The following is a 17618-nucleotide window of genomic DNA, read 5'->3' as shown; positions in this document are numbered from 1 at the left end:
GTCTAGTATACATTTAATTTGTAAACATGAGAACTGTGCTGTACAATTAGTGGTTTTCTGCTTAATTACCTACGTGTTTATAATAAAAACAAAATAACAGTTTAAATACAGTGCAGTAAGGATTTATCTGTACATGTAGAATATGTCGTAAGTGCGCTATAATGATTTGTATATACAAAACATTTAGTAATAAATTTTGTTGAGGCTTTATTATTGTGAACAACCATGGTCAAGAAAATTCCATAATCCAGCATAGCCCATTTCCAGGGTTGACAGATTAAAGAGGTTCAAGTGTACAAAGTTAAAGATTCTTGAAAATCTACAGTTCAGTCTTTCTGCTTTTTACATTACAATGTTAATTACAAAAATTAAATATGGTACAATGATGTGAATGTCTCCAACTACATTACAGTTGTTGATCCGTGAACTCATTTTCAGCTGTAACCTCTTATGAAAATGTAAACAGATTTTTTTTTTTTTTTTTTGAAAACTACAAAATGGACAAATTGTGCTGCTCTCTGTCATGGTTCTTTAGGGAACCTCTTGTGCTTAAGAGAGTTTCAGAATTCGATATTTTTTTAAATCTAAACTGGTCCTATAAAAATGCATGAGTAGAAAGAGATGTAACGAGAGACATTTTAAAAAACTATATGGAATAAATTGATAAGTAATGTTGCCTAAGAGTACAGTTCGGGTTAGGGATTGTAGTGGTATCTTAAATCATGAGAACAGTCACACTAGCACCTTGCACATTCTAACATTTTTAGACTGTCTTAAAAAAAAAACTATAGGACAGTTATATCACAGGCAGCATCAGCAGAAGCACTTCTACCTCCCACCACCACATCCTGCCTCCCGTTATTTCTATGCTGGTGTGGCTCAGTCCTATCTCGGGAAATTGTCTCCAAGCTCATTCTGTCTTAACCTCTTTTGGGAGTTTCTCTCTCAGTATTCTTGTGCTTTGTGAACCTTTCTAACATGAATTACTGCTTTTAGCCTACTCTACACAAGCCATTAAACATCTATCTAGTAATTTAGTCACTACTAATCTGAAAGGAATTTGAGCAAGTGAACTTGAAGTGAAAATTCATGTTTCCTATTGCCAGTCCTGTCAGCACATAGATTATAGTTAAATTACAGTATGTATTTTGGTATAAGGATGATTGACTAACGTGTAACATTTACATTTAATAGTAATTTATGTGCTGTCTGCTTGCTTATTGTGCATTTTGAAAATTCACATGTTATTAACAGTAACTTTGGACTTCTGTTGCATGTTCCTTACCATCCAAAAACTCAAAGCCCTTTACAAATAATAAGCATTGCAAAACCTCTGGAGAAGGGAAATAGTACCATTGCTATTTTCAAATGGGGGAAACTGAAGCACGTCAATTATCTGACTTGTCAAAGTTCACACGGAAGGTCTGGCAGAGTTCGGAGTAGAACCAAGATAGTCAGACTATGGTCAGACTATCAATTCAGTTGTTTTTAGATCTGTGCATCTTCCAATCAACATTTCCATTTAGCAGGAATGGTTAATTACTTTTATAATCATCTGAACAAGATGAACTCTGAGAGCTATCAGGTTACTATAACTAACATTTCTTGTTTGAACTTGTGTGTTTTACTATTCTTGAGTGTACTGATAGAAGATATCCCCCACAGAAACATTTCGTAAAACTTTATATATCTTGCTATTCCTAGCAGTGCACGTATGCTAACTGTGTCTCAGTTTCAAATATGTTGATTTTGGTTGCAACACAGAATAGAAAGAGTATGGTGCTCACTTTATATTTTTTGTACAAATGACAAACAAAAGAAACAGTATTTTTCAATTCAGGTAAAATGGGTTTGTAGCCTCTATAATGAAAATGGAATATACAAATCTCAGGTATATAGAAATCCTGCATTCAAAAACTTCAGAGCTACAAGACTGCACAGTTTTTCTACTTGTTCAGCCAATCGCTCAGACAAAACAAGTTTGTTTACATTTGTTGGTGATAACTCTGGTTGTTTCTAGTTTATTGCTATCTGAAAGTGAGACCAGGGGTTTGCATGGCATTGATGTAGTCAGCATTGCAAGATATGTATGTGCCAGATATGCTAAAGATTCATGTCTTGTCTTGTTTTAACAAAAGACAGATTCTGCCTGAGAATGATGCAAAGCCATGTTGATCAATGTATATTTATTTTCATCATCTGAGTCAGATGCCACCAGCAGAAGGTTAATTTTCTTTTTCTGATGGTTTGGTTTGTGTTCTGTAGTTGCCATATCAGAGTGTTGCTCTTTTAAAATTTATGAAAGCATGCTCAGCTCTTCATCCATCTCAAAATTTAGGAGATATTTCAAAAACAGCATGTGCGCCATAAAGGCTAACAGATTTATTTGGGCATCTGGATATTTATCTGGCAAAATCCATCGTCAACATGGATGCATGTCCTGTTGTTAAAACATGAAATGGGGATACCTTGTGCCCAAATAAATCTCTTAGTCTTTAAGGTGCCACAGGAGTCCCTGCTGTTTTGTGGGTACAGATTAACATGGATACTGCTCTGATGCTTGTCACCTCAAAGTCACTTCACATTCTTAAAGTTTGGGTGGAATACTCTAGCTATCATTAGAAATCTCATATTGGTACCTTCTTTGTGTTTTGTCAGATCTGCAATGAAAGTGTTCTTGAACCAAACATCATGTGCTGCGTCATCATCTGAGGCTAGTATAATTCAAGATATATGGCAGAAAGTGGGTAAAACAGGAGACATACTATTCTCCTCCAAGAAGTTCAGTCACAACTTTAATTAACACTTTTTTTTATCATAAACATTTTCTGCACGCGAACATGTCTTCTGGAATGGTGATTGAAATATGAAAGGCATATGAATGTGTCTACAAAAGTGCCATGTGAATACCTGTTTAAGTGACATTGGAAATAAGCAGGCAGCTTCTTCTACAAACAAACTTGATTCTCCTAACAATTGGCTGAACAAGAAGTAGAACTGAGCGGACTTAGAAACTTTCACAGCTTATGTTGTTCTGATTTTTCAGTGTAGTTCAGTAATAAAAAAAATTACATTCATAAGTTTCACTTTCACAATGAAGAGCTTGTACTACAGTATTTGAGGGGAATTGAGAAATGTTTCTTTTGTTTTTCATTTTTACAGTGCAAACATTTGTAATCAAAAGGTAAAGTAAATATAAAGTGAGCACTGCACTGTTCTGTGACATAATTGAAATCAATATATTTGAAAATGTAGAAAAACATCCAAAATCTTAATAAATTTCAATTAGTATTCTATTGTGAGAACAATTAAAACTTCAGTTAATCATGATTCATTTTACCACAATTAGGTTTTTTTTAGATATGAGTTAACTGCAGGTAATCCACAGCCTGTCTCTGCCTGTGTAAGAGACATCACATTAGTAAAATTAAATTGAGGTAAACCATGATTTGTCTTATGACAATCACTTTACCTGGAAAAACCCATCTAATTTTATTTCTGACAATGCTTTTATGCTTACTTCAGCATGTACAATTGGTATTAAAGAGTAGCACAAATGAGAAATGTACATTGATAAAGATGTATGGTTGTGAAATTTTAACATTTTTTCACTTTGAGGTAGTATATCTGAAGCCCCCATGGACCCTAGCAAATTTACTGCAGTGCTTTAAAAAACACTGGATTGCTGTATTCGGTTCTATTGTGCCAAGAAGTTTACTTTCAACCATTGAATGCCTGCAGGAACATCTTGGTAAAGGTAAGGCTTCTACGTAACTCCTTTTCAGTAATAAACTTCTAAATGTAAATCTCTCTCTACTGAGGTGCAGCCCTCTATTCACAGGAGTCTTAAGTATGTATTATGATGATACCTGTATGTACTTCCTATTTTAGAGAGTTTTGCCTGTCTGTTTGATCAAGCACTCTTCCTAAATGGTAAAAGCCAAAACCATCACATTCAGTATCCAGCGGCTTCTTACCGTAACTTTAAGCACTGTCAGGGTTAGGTTGTGCCAGGAAGTGTGATGTTCCTGGAATGGGATTGTGTCTCATAAACCCAAATAGAAAAAAAGACAGAATCATTAAATCAAGTACAGCCCTCAAAACTGACCTAATTCAGTGAATGTTAAAAGAGACTGAACCAGAGGTGAAAGCAAGCTCTGATAGGAAATGGCTGGCTGCTTGAGGTGCTCAGCTGCAGAAGGAGGTGATGCATGCTCCCAGCCCACCTCTCAGGGCTCAGGCTGCCACACGAAGCAGCAGCTAGCCAGGCAGTTGAAGGAGGCTGGCTGGGGGCAATTTCCTTAGCTGGGACTGCCTGAGCCCCCCATCTTCAGGCATTCTCAGAAATAAGATGAAATGGATTTTTCAGGTAAAGTGATCATGTGAGAAATCTGTCTTGTTCAATTTAGTTTTACTAAGGTGGTGTCTCTTACACAAAGCACAGACTAAGGCTGAAATCTCCCACCCTTTACTCCAGATTCTTACGGGGCATTGCTTGCTGTTCTCATTGGTCGCTGTCAGGGAGTGAGGTAAAAATACATAGTTTACTGCATTCATCTCCATCTGTCTGGGGAGGGCACGGGGCATACAAGTTATACACTTTACTCTCTCTCCCTCACAGGAATAGTAAGGGAAACAGCAAGCAGCTTCAGCCCTGCCTGCCCTGATTCCTGCACCCTTTCACATGCTCATCACCTCTGCTGAGCCCCTCCTTATCCCCAACCCTGACTCCTGCATCCCCACATACCCCAAATTGCCCTGAGGGCAACCCCACCCAGCCCCCACCCACAGATTCCTGCACCCTTCCATAGCTCCACTACCCTTAACCCCTCTTTACTCCCAGCCCTGACACTTGCACCCCACATCTTCAGCCTCCTGCTCTGAGCTCCTCACCTCCAACCCTGGCTCCTGCACCTCACCCACACCAACTTGCCCTGAGCTCCGCCCCACAACCAGCCTCCTGCCTTAACTCCTGCTCTTCTCTATACACATATCAACCCTCTGCCCTGCATTCCTCCCCACATTGAGATGCTCTCCACCCTCTGCCTCAAGGCCCCCTCTTCCCCTCACTCCACTGACTGCACACTTAAATTTTTTACAGGAACTGTTGTTTCACAAATCGCCTCCCCCCATATCCTGCACTGAGGGACACCGCCTCCCCTCACAGTGGATTGTGATATGACAGTACCAGTAAGAAATGTTGTTACTTTCAGCCTGGACCGTGTCAAGATGAGCCAGAAAAATAAGATGAACCTGGAATAGGATTGGTTTTTAATAAACCGTTTAGAAAAGAAGTAAAATAGAGAAATCTGGAGTAGTGTTTTATTTTCATACAGCTAAATCAATGCTTAAGTTTTGAAACTAGAAGGAAATGTTACTGGAAAATAAATTGACGATAGCCCTTTTTGTTAAAACATAGCAAATGATAAGCATTTATAGGGATGAAAAAATGGAATTCCCATTTTCAAATGTAGTAAAAAATTAAATAGGAAAAGTTTAATAATCCATTTTTAAGGAATCTGAAATAAAATTAACTTCATAAATATAACCACGATGTTTGAAAAATACAATAATTTAAATAAAGCATGTACATTTTCCTTTTTTATTTTCAAACCCTCCTAAAAAAAACAACAACCAACCAACCCACCTTAATTGAGCTAAGGACCCAAGTAAAGCCAGGTAAATCTGCTAGTACAGGTTAAACCTTTCTAGTCTGACACCTTTGGGGCTTGACTGGTGCCAAACCACAGAAGATCAGTATTGTTTAGGAGCATTACCAATACTTCCGCTGCTTAATGGACACCTAAAAGATATTTAGGGGGAAATTACAGCTAAATAACAGCACAGAATACAGAGATCCAGTTCTGGTGGCTAGAAACAAACTTTTCAGGACCATGAGAAATTTGACTACACACAGAAGTGGACATTCGGCTAACGATACTCATGCTGCGTGATGGACGTTGCTGGACTAGAGAGTGACAGGTTAGAGTGGTTCAACCTGTATTATATATTTATAGGGTTTGCATTTCTCCTTTTGATTCAGGAATGACAGGAGTCACATGGGTTAGTGAAGGAAGACGATATCATGGAAAAGTAATCTTTCTTCTTGACTTTCACACAATCAGATGGTTGTTTTCAGATGGATGGCAAAAATTCCGGTTTGCAACATACAGTAAACCCTAAAGATATGTGCAACCAATTTGTGCATGTCTCAGGTTAACGCAACTGCCATCCCTGCCAGGAGCAGCAGCCTGACTCTCTTGCCACCCCTGACAGGTACAGTTTCCTGCTCTTGTCAGGGGCGGCAGCAAAGAATCAGGCAGCCATCCCTGCCAGGGGCGGGGAAACTGCTCTTGTCCGGCGCGGTAGCCTGATCCTTCTCTGCCGCCCCTGACAGGAGCAGTTTCCCTGTCCCTGGAGTGGCGGGGAGCTGGGAGCCAGCTGAGTTTCCTGACTCCAAGGAGTGCTGTGAAGGGGAGCCAGGAGTCAGGCTGCCCCTGGTTCCCAGCACCCCTCCACTGCTGCCCTGGTTAGTTTCCTGGCTCTGCAAGGGGAGGAGAGCTGGGAGCCACACTGTAGCCTGGTTCCTATCTCCCCCTGACCTGTGTGAAAATTTGAGTTATGTGAGGTTTGTAGGAACGCAGCCCCTGTGTAACTCAAGGGTTTACTGTACAAGCGTTTTGTAATGTTTCCCCCAAAACCCATGATACAAAGCATATCAGTAAAGACAAAAAGAAAAATCTGCACGAACCTCAAATTTGTGCAAAGTGGGGCTCTAAAATGAGGCAAGATTTCACAACCACTTACAGAAGAAGCTACAAAAAAGCAGTCTCTTCAGACTGCTTGGCAGTCTTTATCAAAATATTTAATTGTTTGTTCCGTCCCTTCTGTTTTATCAAATTGAAAAAACATGAACAGACACTACCAAAATCAGTCATGTATGGGGTTTGCTTTAAATATTACATCTACATGTGCCTGCTACCAGAAAGTGGAACAACTTAAGAAACTTGAGTAGCTTTGATCATCTGAATATTCATGTGCCTCCCAAGTATTTATTGTTGTTTTTATTTGTAATCTATCTACTTTCCTGGCTTGTAATAAAAACAGCTTAATTAGGCTGTAGGCATTTTTATATAGGTGTGCTGTGCTTCTGAAGAACTTACTGATGGAAAGCACAGTCAACAAGATGAATCATAGTATTTAGTTATGAAAGTATCAGTGTTTCTATGGGTAAACACTGGCTTCCATTTAGTAGTTGTAACCATGCATATTCTGGTCCACCAGAAGATGTGCTAGGACATGTTGTGAACAGATATTCTGACAATGACATATCTAATGAACCTGTGCCAGATTCTGAATTGACAACAAATGACAAGTCTTCTTTTCACACACTGCTTTTTACAATGTTTGTTCCTGAAACTGTTTGCTAATTTGGTGTGTCTCCAAGATATTTTAAATACTGGCAGTAATAAGCAATGTAGATAAGTCTTCAAAGTTTTTAGTTTTCCACAGAATAGCAGTGTTCTAGATTTTTTATTCTTACATGTCAACATTGGCACACAAGATTTATTCCAGATCAACATCTGATGAAGATAATCTCCCCATTTGGGTGTTTGGTTTACTCACCCCAAATAAATTAAAAAAAAAGGCAAGAATCTGTGTATCATATTTAAGCCAATGTTCTCTATCAAGGGCAGCTTGCAAAGTGCTCCCAGCCATTCAGCCCCTTGAATTGAGTGGAGTTTGTAACTTATATCAGAGCTGAGGTTCTGGAGAAGACTTGGTTAGGAGATGTTCTATAGTATGGAAACGAGGTTTTTAGTCTATTGGACATTGACCACAGGCATTAAACCCTCAAAAGACCATGGCACCTGATCTTAATACCATTCATGTCAATGGGATTTTGAAACCTTCTTTGTTTGATAATAATCTTCTATAATAATATGTGCTTATTTTTATATGTATAAATATATTGGAATATTTAATTCCTACAATAATTGTAACAATGCCTTTTGGAAATGGTAGAACTGGAATTGATAATAGAATCACTGGACTGGAAGGAACCTGGAGTGGTCATAAAGTCCAGTCCACTTTACTCATGCCAGGACCAAGCACCATCTCTAGACCATCCCTGACAGGTGTTTGTCGAATCTCAACTACTGGAGATTTTTATAAGCGGTTTAGATGATCTCCCTAGGTAATTTATTCCAGTGCTTAACCAACCTGACAGGAGGTTTCTCCTAGCATCTAATCTAAACCACCCTTGCTGCAACTTAACCCTATTGTTTCTTTTCTGTCATCTGGAATGTGGAAAATAACAACCTTTTAGGTAGTTGAAAGCTGTTATCATCTCCCCTCTCAGTTCTCTCTTTTCTAGGCTAAACAAACCCAGTTTTTTCAATGTGCTCTCATAGGTCATGTTTTCTAGACCTTTAATCATTTTTGTTGCTCTTTTCTGGACCTTCTCCAGTTTGTCCACATATTTCCTGAAATGGGGTGTTCACAACGAATGCAGTACCACGTTTGAGGCCTCATCGGTGCAGAGTGGAGGAATGACTTCTGGTGTCCTATCTCAGAATGTTTGTTTGGGATGGGGGAAGCAATGTTACATTGTTGACTCATATATATTTAGCTTGTGGTCCACTGTGATCCCTAGATCCCTTCCTGAAGTACTCCTTCCTAGGCAGTCATTTCCAGTTTTGTATATGTGCAACTGATTGTTCCTTCCTAAGTGGATAACTGAGCATATGTCCTTATTTATAATTGGTTTCAGTTTGAAACGGTTATTTTTCCCTTTCTACATGTTCATTTGAACATCAGACTAGCCTATTTGTCCAAAACTGTTTGATTTCCCATGTTTCTTTTTAATGTTTCCTACATTAGGTAAGGCAGTTGACCACGTAACAGCAAGCATCCTGCTTCAAGAATCTAAAAAGCTATTGCATGCTTTCAGCCCAAGGTCTGACTATGATGGTGTACTTCCACAAGCTTTTGCTCATGTGACTAAACTGCTCCAAATGCTGGCAGAGGTAAGTCGCCTTTGAATGTACACACACTAAAACTATGGTCTCAGTGAAATTTTAGCATCACCAGTTGTTTACACTAAAAATTTACTAAGGGTTTGCTATTTCTCTGTTAGGACGACAAAAAGTTGTAGACTGTGTTAGTGCGGGGGTCAACAGGATATTGTCATAATTGACAGATGCCAAACATAACCTCTCTCCAACAACAAAAATGAAGGATTTTGTTTACAAAAAATTTGTCTCAGAAGGCTTTTTGTTTATAAAAATATCCCTCACAGAATTTTGCTTCTATTATCTCACAAAAATATAGCAAATGACTGAAAAGCAACTGCATACTGCTGCTTTTTGACAAAGACCGTAGGGTTAAAATTCCTAGACAAGCCATGCTATTCTGCTAAGAACCACTACGCCCCTCTGCAATTCTGATTTGCCCACCTTGATTTTACAATTACAATTTTTCTGATTTGTCAACCCTGATATCTAGTTTTGGTTCTCTGTGCCATAAATATTGAGTCTGTTCTGGTATGGCTACGGTCTGAAGAAGTGGGTCTATCCTACTAAAGCTCATTGCCTAATAAATTATTTTGTTAGCCTTTAAAGTGCTACTGGACTGCTTTTTTGCTCTAAATTGGGATCTGGAAATTACCCTACACCAGTAGCATGAGTGTCCTGTCTTCTTCCCCGCCATTCATGAATGTCCAGTTTTTTCTAAATAGTTCATAACCTGTTCTTTCTCCACTAAGGGCTGCTCACCTCCTGCACCTAATGCAGTACTCAGGGAGCCAACCTTGTCTGTGAAGACAGGAAAAAAAATACTTGAGTACATCAGTTTTTTCCACATCTGGCACTAGTTTACCTCCCTCATTCAATAAGGATCCCACATCTTCCCTGACCAGCCTTTTATTGCTAACATGCCTGTAGAAATCTTTCTTGTTCCCTTTCACATCCCTTGCTAGCTGCAACTCCAGTTGTGTTCTGGCCTTCCTGATTGCACCCCTGCATGCTCCAGCAATATAGTTATACTCCTTCCTAGTCATCTGTTCATTTTTCCACTTCTTGTCAGCTTCCTTTTTGTGTTTAAGCTCATAAAAATTCCTCTTTTTAAGACAGGTTGGTCTCCTACTATATTTGCATTTTTTTAAATTATCATTTGTTACTGCACATTGGGATGGTGTGTCCTGTCCTTTTAAGGAGGTTTCTTTCTAATTGATTTAGGCAACAATTGTTGGGAGGGAGGGAATTGCCATAGTATCTGATGAGCTGATTTGTTTTCCCTGACAGATACATAATTGATTACCTGAGTTCTCTTCAGCACTGAGTTGTTCCAGAGTTCTTATCTAGTGTGCTGCATATTTGAATAAATCATTGGACTCCATTTAGGCATGATTGACATTATAGAAATTTAAAGCTCATTAAACAGAATAGATTCATGAGCTTTTTTTTCCCCCTCCCTGTCCTTCTGTCTTAGTACAGTAAAAGCTCTGTTATCTGGCACTCAATTAACCAGCATGTACCCCGATACAAATATTCTGCCTAATAACTAAAGACTAATATACTGCCCAGCACATTATGCAAGTACATATTCTGCACTGTACTTTTTATGCAAAAGAGTCAGGAGATCAGCAAGTTGAAGTCAGGGATTTATTCAAAAAAGCAGCTATCAGGGTGTCGTTGGGTTGAAACTGTAATTATCCTATCTTCTGCACCACCTTCTACATCTACAAGGATGATTGATGTTAATGAAGATGACTCTGAGGCTCTGCAAGATCCTAAAATGTCTTCTGAATCATCAAAGAAAATTATGTTTAGTATAGTTCCTGGTAACTGTGTTTTTAGTGATCTGGGTATGTCATGCTCTGCCCATAGTTGTATGTTGGGTCATAAGATCTACTATATAGAAAACTTTTCCACCTCCTTTACCTAACTGCTTCAAGAAACCAAGAGCTTTGCAGTGCAGTACTGCTACTGGATTGGTGAGTATACTATTTGATACTTTACCCAATTTATTGTATTCTAATTCTGTGACCGTTGGTATTCCATTGGCACAGTACAACACTCAGTTAACCAGAATATTTGATTAAGCAGCACTCCACATTTCTTCAACATTCCAGATAACAGAACTTCTGTGGTAACTAGCTTTTAGTGCAACTCATTGTCCTTTTTTCTGTCACAACCAAAGAACATGGTTCACTTGGGGTTTTTCCTTTCTGCTACATTTGTCATTTTTGGAGCAGGGCAATAAAAGTTTAAACTCGAGTGTTCTTATTCTTAACTTTGCTGCTGGTTCACTATGACCTTTATTGAAATAATTTCAGTTCGTCGTATCCCCATTTTTACAGAACAAAGAAAATATTTGCAGACACAAAGGCGGTTATGGTGGTTTTAATGTAATAATGTATATGAAAAGTACCCTGGAATCCTCATTTTGTAAAATAAGTCCTCTCAAGTATGAAAACAAAAAAGCAGTCCAGTGGCACTTTAAAGACTAACAAAATAATTTATACATTAAAATTTGCAAGTAACTCTTTTGATCTTTGGCATCGTCTGTGGATTAACTGTATACACCATTGATTAGTGCCTACTACTACTGAAAAAGGTCTTGTAGAGACTGGGGTTCTGTTTCCTGCTCCACCAGGCTTCCCATGTGACTTTTGTACTTCTTTGTGCTTCACTTTTCCATTTGTAAACTAGGAATAAGAAGACTGACGTACGTCACAGAGACAGTCTGAGCTGTGTTACATTAAAGATTGTGAAGCTCTCGGATACTATGGTGATGGAGGACATAGAAGTACCTTAGATGCAGTTTTTATTTAAAAAATTCCCATAGCTTACCTTAAAGCAGTTTTTTTGCAGTTTTCTAATACTATCTGATTGTCTGTTTCATCAGGGTCATTCAGACAATGGAGAACAATCATCGAAAACCCTCACGGCTCTTTCAGAAAACACTGAAAGTTTAAAAATGGGAGGTGTGATGCTGTATCAGCAAACCTGTGAAGAAGGCAAGTCATTGTCAAACACTCAGCTGGCCCAAGATAAAAGACATCAGGAAATCTGGTCTGTCCTTGAGAGCATTTGGAATACAATAAACCTGTACAGGTACAAAGTGCTGAATGAGTTGGAGAGATCGTCATTGCTATGAAATGTTTTGCATGTGTCTGTGTGGTTGGTATTCTTTCCCCTTCTCCCTTCCCTCCACCTCCAGCCCACTGCAGCCTGTCTTTTCCTCTGCCTTCCAAGCACATATTAGTTTTGGAAATTCTCTGATGATGCACTGGGTTGCGCATTAAAAGCACATGTTCTAATGCTGTATGTGTTAGTAATGGCATAAGAATTGCCATACTGAATGAGAGCCATAGTCCATCAAGCCAAGTGCACTGTTGCTGACAGTAACCAGCACTGCATGTAAGATGCAAGAACCCCACATTAGGTTTTCATGCAGGTAGTCTGCTCTCCAAGAAGATCTTACACCTAATTCCTAATAAAGATTGGTTTAAATTCAGACTTGAGGCTTGTTTGGGGGCGTAGAAACTTTCTGCTACAGTGGGTGTGCTTTGAACAACACAAATATAGCTTATTTTTGTATTTGACCTTTGAGACAATGTGCATGTGCGTGTGTTTCTCTATGGTGGTCAGAATATACTATTTATGTTCAGCGGCAACTGGTGAGAAGAGTCCGGGAGGCTCAGCCTCCCTCTGGTCCAAGCACCACCCTCTCCCCATCCTTGCTCCACCCCCACCTGCCTCTTCCTCCAGAAGCACTGCACCAATTGTGGTGAGTGTGGGGTCCCTCTCCTACCCCAAAGCAGCACAGCATGAGATCAGTGCAAGCTAGATCCTTTCTTTCAAGCTGCACTGCTTGGGGTGAGGGGTTGGGTCTGGGGACTGCTTGTGCGCTCCCCTTCCCATGCATCACCCCTGTTTATGGTGATTTTCATGTCTAGTCTGCTTTCAGTGGCTGCTTCTGATAGACTGTTTTCTCTTGTTTTTGCTTTTGTATTAGTATTGACATTTTCCAGAAGCTGGATCAGAATATAATCACCACCACTGCAAAGATGTCTTCACTTGAGGAAGCTTTCTTAGGCCTACAGAAACTGATGGCAGCTGTGAATAATATTCTTGCAGGAATTCGTAAGTAAGTATTTTAGCAGACTGGAGTGTATAAGTTTTTTTGGGCCTTAACTACCACTATTGTGTGCTCCGATATCTCTCCTTCACCACTTATGAATTAAAACCTGTATTTACTTGGAAAAGTCTTCCCCAATTAAAAAAATGAAGGCAGCGTAGTTGCAGATATTTAAATGATTAGCTTTTTGGATCTCTTGGAGCAATTCTTCCCCCTTCCCCTTATTATTAGGCCTTGGCTTCTGGTAATTAATGATGTCAACATCAATGTAAACGCTGAATGTAGATAGACTGAAATCTGTGTTGGTAGAGCCCTGATAGCACAAACTGTGGATAGCTGTGCTTGTCTGCCTTTAGGGTTGATCCAATACAACTTCATCAGTTACTGAAATCTGGGCAGATTTCCAGTGCAGACAAGGCCTCAGAGAAAGGAGGACAACTCTAGCAAACCTAAAATGCAGCTGTCACAGTGGTGTCAAAACAATTCTGCTTTATCCCAATGCTAGTCAAATCAGTTGGACTTTAGGTATAGATTATGAGTGGTGGCAGGATTGAGCCTTTTGTTTTTAAAATGACAGAATGAATGAAAATGCAGATTGAAAAATGTTATGGCTTTTCTTGATTGTGTCTTTTCTATATGATGATAAAATCTGATCACGAAGGAAGACAGCAGAAAAGTGGTCTTCAAAGGCAGCAATTCTCAAATTGTGATTTGAGACTTCAAATTGGGTCACAGCCCTATTTTAGTGGACTTGCCTGGGCTAATTTAGGTTTGCTTGCACCTGGGGCTGAAGGCTGAGCTCCACTGCCCAGGGCTGGGGCCAAAGTCCAAGGGCTTCAGTCTTTCACAGTAAAGCTCAAATTTCAGGCTTCCTTCCCTTGGGCTTCAGTTTTGGCTCCGCCTGCCTGCCCATAACAGTAGGGCTTGTGCTGTGGCCCCTTCATCTGGGGCAGTGGTCTTATATGTTGGTACCCTAGAAAGGGGCCATGTGGTTACTTCTGGATGTAATAGCCTTTAGAGCAGGGGTCTCAAACTCACAGTCTGTGGGCCACCTATGGCCTGAGCACTTACAGTCCCCCAGGCTGCAGGGAGTCCTGAGCCAGACTGTGAATCTGTACCTGTCCTCAAGCTTTGCCCCATCCTTTCCCCTGCTGCACCCCTTCACCCAAGCTGCCTATATGTGCCGGGGGCCTGACTCCCCTGCCATCCCATTCCAGCTCCCTCTCTTCCCCAGTAATTCCTGAGGTTGCATCCCTCAGGGGAGGGGGCTTGGGAGAAGAGGGGAGAGGACAGGGCAGTGGTGGGAGGAGCAGGGCTTGGGAAACTGGTATGGATTCTGTCTCTTCATGCTTTCCTACCCCCCCCTTCCCCCTACATGGGTTGCAGGTGCTTCCAGACTGAATTGCAAAAAGGGTCAAGCTGTAGGTGGTCTGAGGACCATGAGTTTGAGACCCCTGCTTTCGAGAATGGCTTTCTTTTAAACCTCTTTATGAATTTCACATGTGGAAAAGAGAAATGTTTTAGTACCGTGTGCTAAGGATATGAATACCTTTATGAAGTTTCAGGGAGTAGAGATTAGATAAAATGTTCTACTTAGAAATGAACAGCCTTTGTGATGTTTGTTTGCAAACTTACAGTAGGGGGTGTTGTGGAGAAAGAAATTCAGTGACACAGAGCGTTCCAGATCAAAATTTAAATTTATGCCCTGTAAATATAGGACTTGTCCCATTTTTTAACCTTAATTACAGGTATATGAATCAAGGGCTCCTGAATTGCTCCCTTTCCTTCCCCTCCCTGCAAAATACCCAAAACTCATTTACTCATCAACTCCAAGTGATCACAATATTAAACATCAAAACAAAACGTCTGAATGTGGTGGGGAATACATAGCACATGGCATGTTGTTATTATGCTATGTGTGTCTTCTGTCAAGTATAGCTTGTTTTTAAAAAGGAAAAAAAAGTTTTTATGCATAATCTAGGACTTTGAGAATTTTTATGTGATAAACTATTATTGTCTTCATTTTTTCAGTATACTGTCTCTCACTATTTTGTTTTTAATAAATAAAATTGCCTTCAGTGAATGAGGATAGCTCTTTTTTTTTTTTAATTTCCTTTACTTTTCCCTTAGTACACTTCCAAGAAAAATGAGTTCTGTGTTCTTATGCTAGTTTTGAAATAGTTCACCATTTCAAACAAGGCTTTCATAGTAAATCTGCAAGTGGATCATAGTGCAGTATAAATGAAAAAATCCCCATTATCATATAGTAAACATCTAATCCTAGACAGTAATTTGTGGAACATAATGGAGCATGTCTGATTGCATTAAATGACTTGATTTTCTTAATTTGTCTATATGCTAGTAGCATCTAATAGAAAAAGGATATCTGTAATTTTTAATGGTTGTGAGTTGTATCTAAAGTGCAGAGATGAAACATTAAAAATTGAAGTCCATGGTTGTACTTTGGTGTCTTAGGCACATGGCAACTGATTTCTTTCAGGGGCATTGAGCACCTAGAATTTCCCTTCACTTCAACTGGAACGGTGGCTACTTCTCTGAAAATCAGGCTCATAGGCTGTGTCTAGACTAGCCTTGAACTTTGAAGGGGGCATGGCAATTAGGGTGTTGGAAGCTTACTAATGAAGTACTGCAGTGCATATGTTGCAGTGCATTAGGCTAAATCTCTCCCGCAGGAACTTCGAAGTGTCAAACTTCGAAATGCTGGCTTGAGTGTAGCTGCAGGTGAGCCGTGGGTACTTTGAAGTAGTGCAAGCTCTTCGAAGTCCCTTTACTCCTCAAAATTTTGTTTTAATACCTTAATGGAAGAAAAACAGCTAAGTTGACTGGTACAAGAGTTTCTCACAAGCAGATACAGGGTATTTACAAATGGCATTTTGAAGAGCACTGTTCTTAGCAATAGAGCTTTTTTAAAAATTTGTCCACCAACCAAGATTTCTTCATACCTTTTTTTAGGAGACGGTTACTCTCCTGTTTCCTTCACTGTGGTATCAAAATTCAGTTACTAGTATATTCTGCTTCCTTCTGGAGATAACTTGTTTGTTTGCTTTATAAATTTGTCAGTTCAAGACATAAAAGTCATAGGGAGGAGAGGAGAGTAAGATATTCCAGCCTTTTTTCAAATGTTTGTGCACACATCTGTTTTTTTGGCAATGTGTATTCTTGTGCATAGACACACAAGTTTAACAGTTAAGTGTGGTTATGGTTGCTAACATACCCCTAATTTAGTAGCTAATGGGTTTTATTTAAAAATGGTCCAAACAAGAATTTTGCATACAAACTTTCCTCTACCAGACTGAGAACCAGAAACCATCTCCAGCTGTGAACTAGTGAATTAAGCTTATCCAAATTTCCAGGGTTTGCCAGTACAGGCACACTAGCAAGCTCTCATAAGCTGCATTTACACTAGGCAGTAATTTTGAAAAGTCAGGCCCTTTTTCAAAGGAGCATGCGGCACATCTACACATGCCGCATGCTCTTTTGAAAATGAAATCTGTGGTGTGCTGCAGGAGTTGAAAGCACTCTCCCAAACAGAAAATAGGAAGAGACTCCCCTCTTGAGGTCCTTCTTTGAAAGAGGATGTGTGTAATGCTCCGTGTCCCACTCTTTTGAAAGATTGGGCTCCTCCATGGCAGCGTTCGGCTGTTAGTCGGAGATCTGCTGCTCAGCGCCTGCAGGGCTCTATGGACCATGCACATAGCATTTCTTGAAGCTGCACAGACCCAGAAACCCCAGTGGCTGCATGCCCGGGCCTCTTTACCTCCATCAGGATGGTCCCAACTGTGGCCTTGCCCACACCAAATTGGTGTCCCACAGAGTGGTAGCTATCTGGAGTGGCCAGCTTCCAAACAGCTATCGTGACCCTCTTCTCCATGGGGAGGGCATGCCGCATCCGCATGTCCTGGTGTCTCAGGGTGGGGGTCAGCCACTGGCAGAGCTCTAGAACGTCTGCCTGTGCATCTGGAGATTCCAGAGCCCCCAGTCATCATCCCACTCCCCCATGACCAGGTGCTCCCACCACTCTGAGCTGGCGGGCTGGCTCCAGAGCTGGCAGAGCACCTGGAGAGGCAGGGGGTGCTGGAGTACCCGATGGTCTGGGGTGTCCCCGGCTGCCCTGGTGGGGCCTCCTGTACCAGGAGCTGCAGGGTGGCCACCACTGCTGTGGCCGGTAGAGCCACCACTGTGCTGGCGGCAGCCGGGAGGGTGTCGAGCTGCTGCTGCTCCATGGCTCTCCCTGTGAGCACTGTGTCTGCGAGGCTTGTGGCAGTTCCACAGACCTCGTGCTGTGCAGGCCGAGGGTGTTGGGGAGGGGCCCTTTAAAGGAGCAGCTGGCTGCGGCTACGGAAGGGCTTCTCTACCATGTGTTTCCTGGCCCTTTCTTTTGAGAGAGGGCATGAGTGAGTGTAGATGCTCTCTTTCGATGGCCTGGATGGCCCCTTTCGAAAGGGCGGGTA

General features: G+C 40.6%; 1 protein-coding gene across 2 annotated transcripts in view; it reads left to right on the top strand.

Moving 5' to 3' along the window:
- Window positions 1-17618, top strand: part of SWT1 (SWT1 RNA endoribonuclease homolog) — a 75153-nt gene that overhangs the window by 38206 nt on the left and 19329 nt on the right. For both annotated transcript variants that reach the window (XR_012646523.1, XM_075002242.1), the window contains exons 13-16: window positions 3619-3757; window positions 8884-9029; window positions 11911-12119; window positions 13024-13155. Coding sequence is in view for 1 of the 2 variants with exons in the window: in XM_075002242.1 (XP_074858343.1) it covers window positions 3619-3757; window positions 8884-9029; window positions 11911-12119; window positions 13024-13155 (626 nt within the window). In the remaining variant the exon portion in view is untranslated. The remainder of the gene's footprint in view (window positions 1-3618; window positions 3758-8883; window positions 9030-11910; window positions 12120-13023; window positions 13156-17618) is intronic.

Source organism: Carettochelys insculpta, chromosome 9 (assembly GCF_033958435.1).
Source record: "Carettochelys insculpta isolate YL-2023 chromosome 9, ASM3395843v1, whole genome shotgun sequence".
Taxonomy (NCBI): Eukaryota; Metazoa; Chordata; order Testudines; family Carettochelyidae; genus Carettochelys; species Carettochelys insculpta.
Note: the sequence above shows the minus strand (reverse complement) of the source record. Positions and strands in the feature narration are given on the sequence as shown.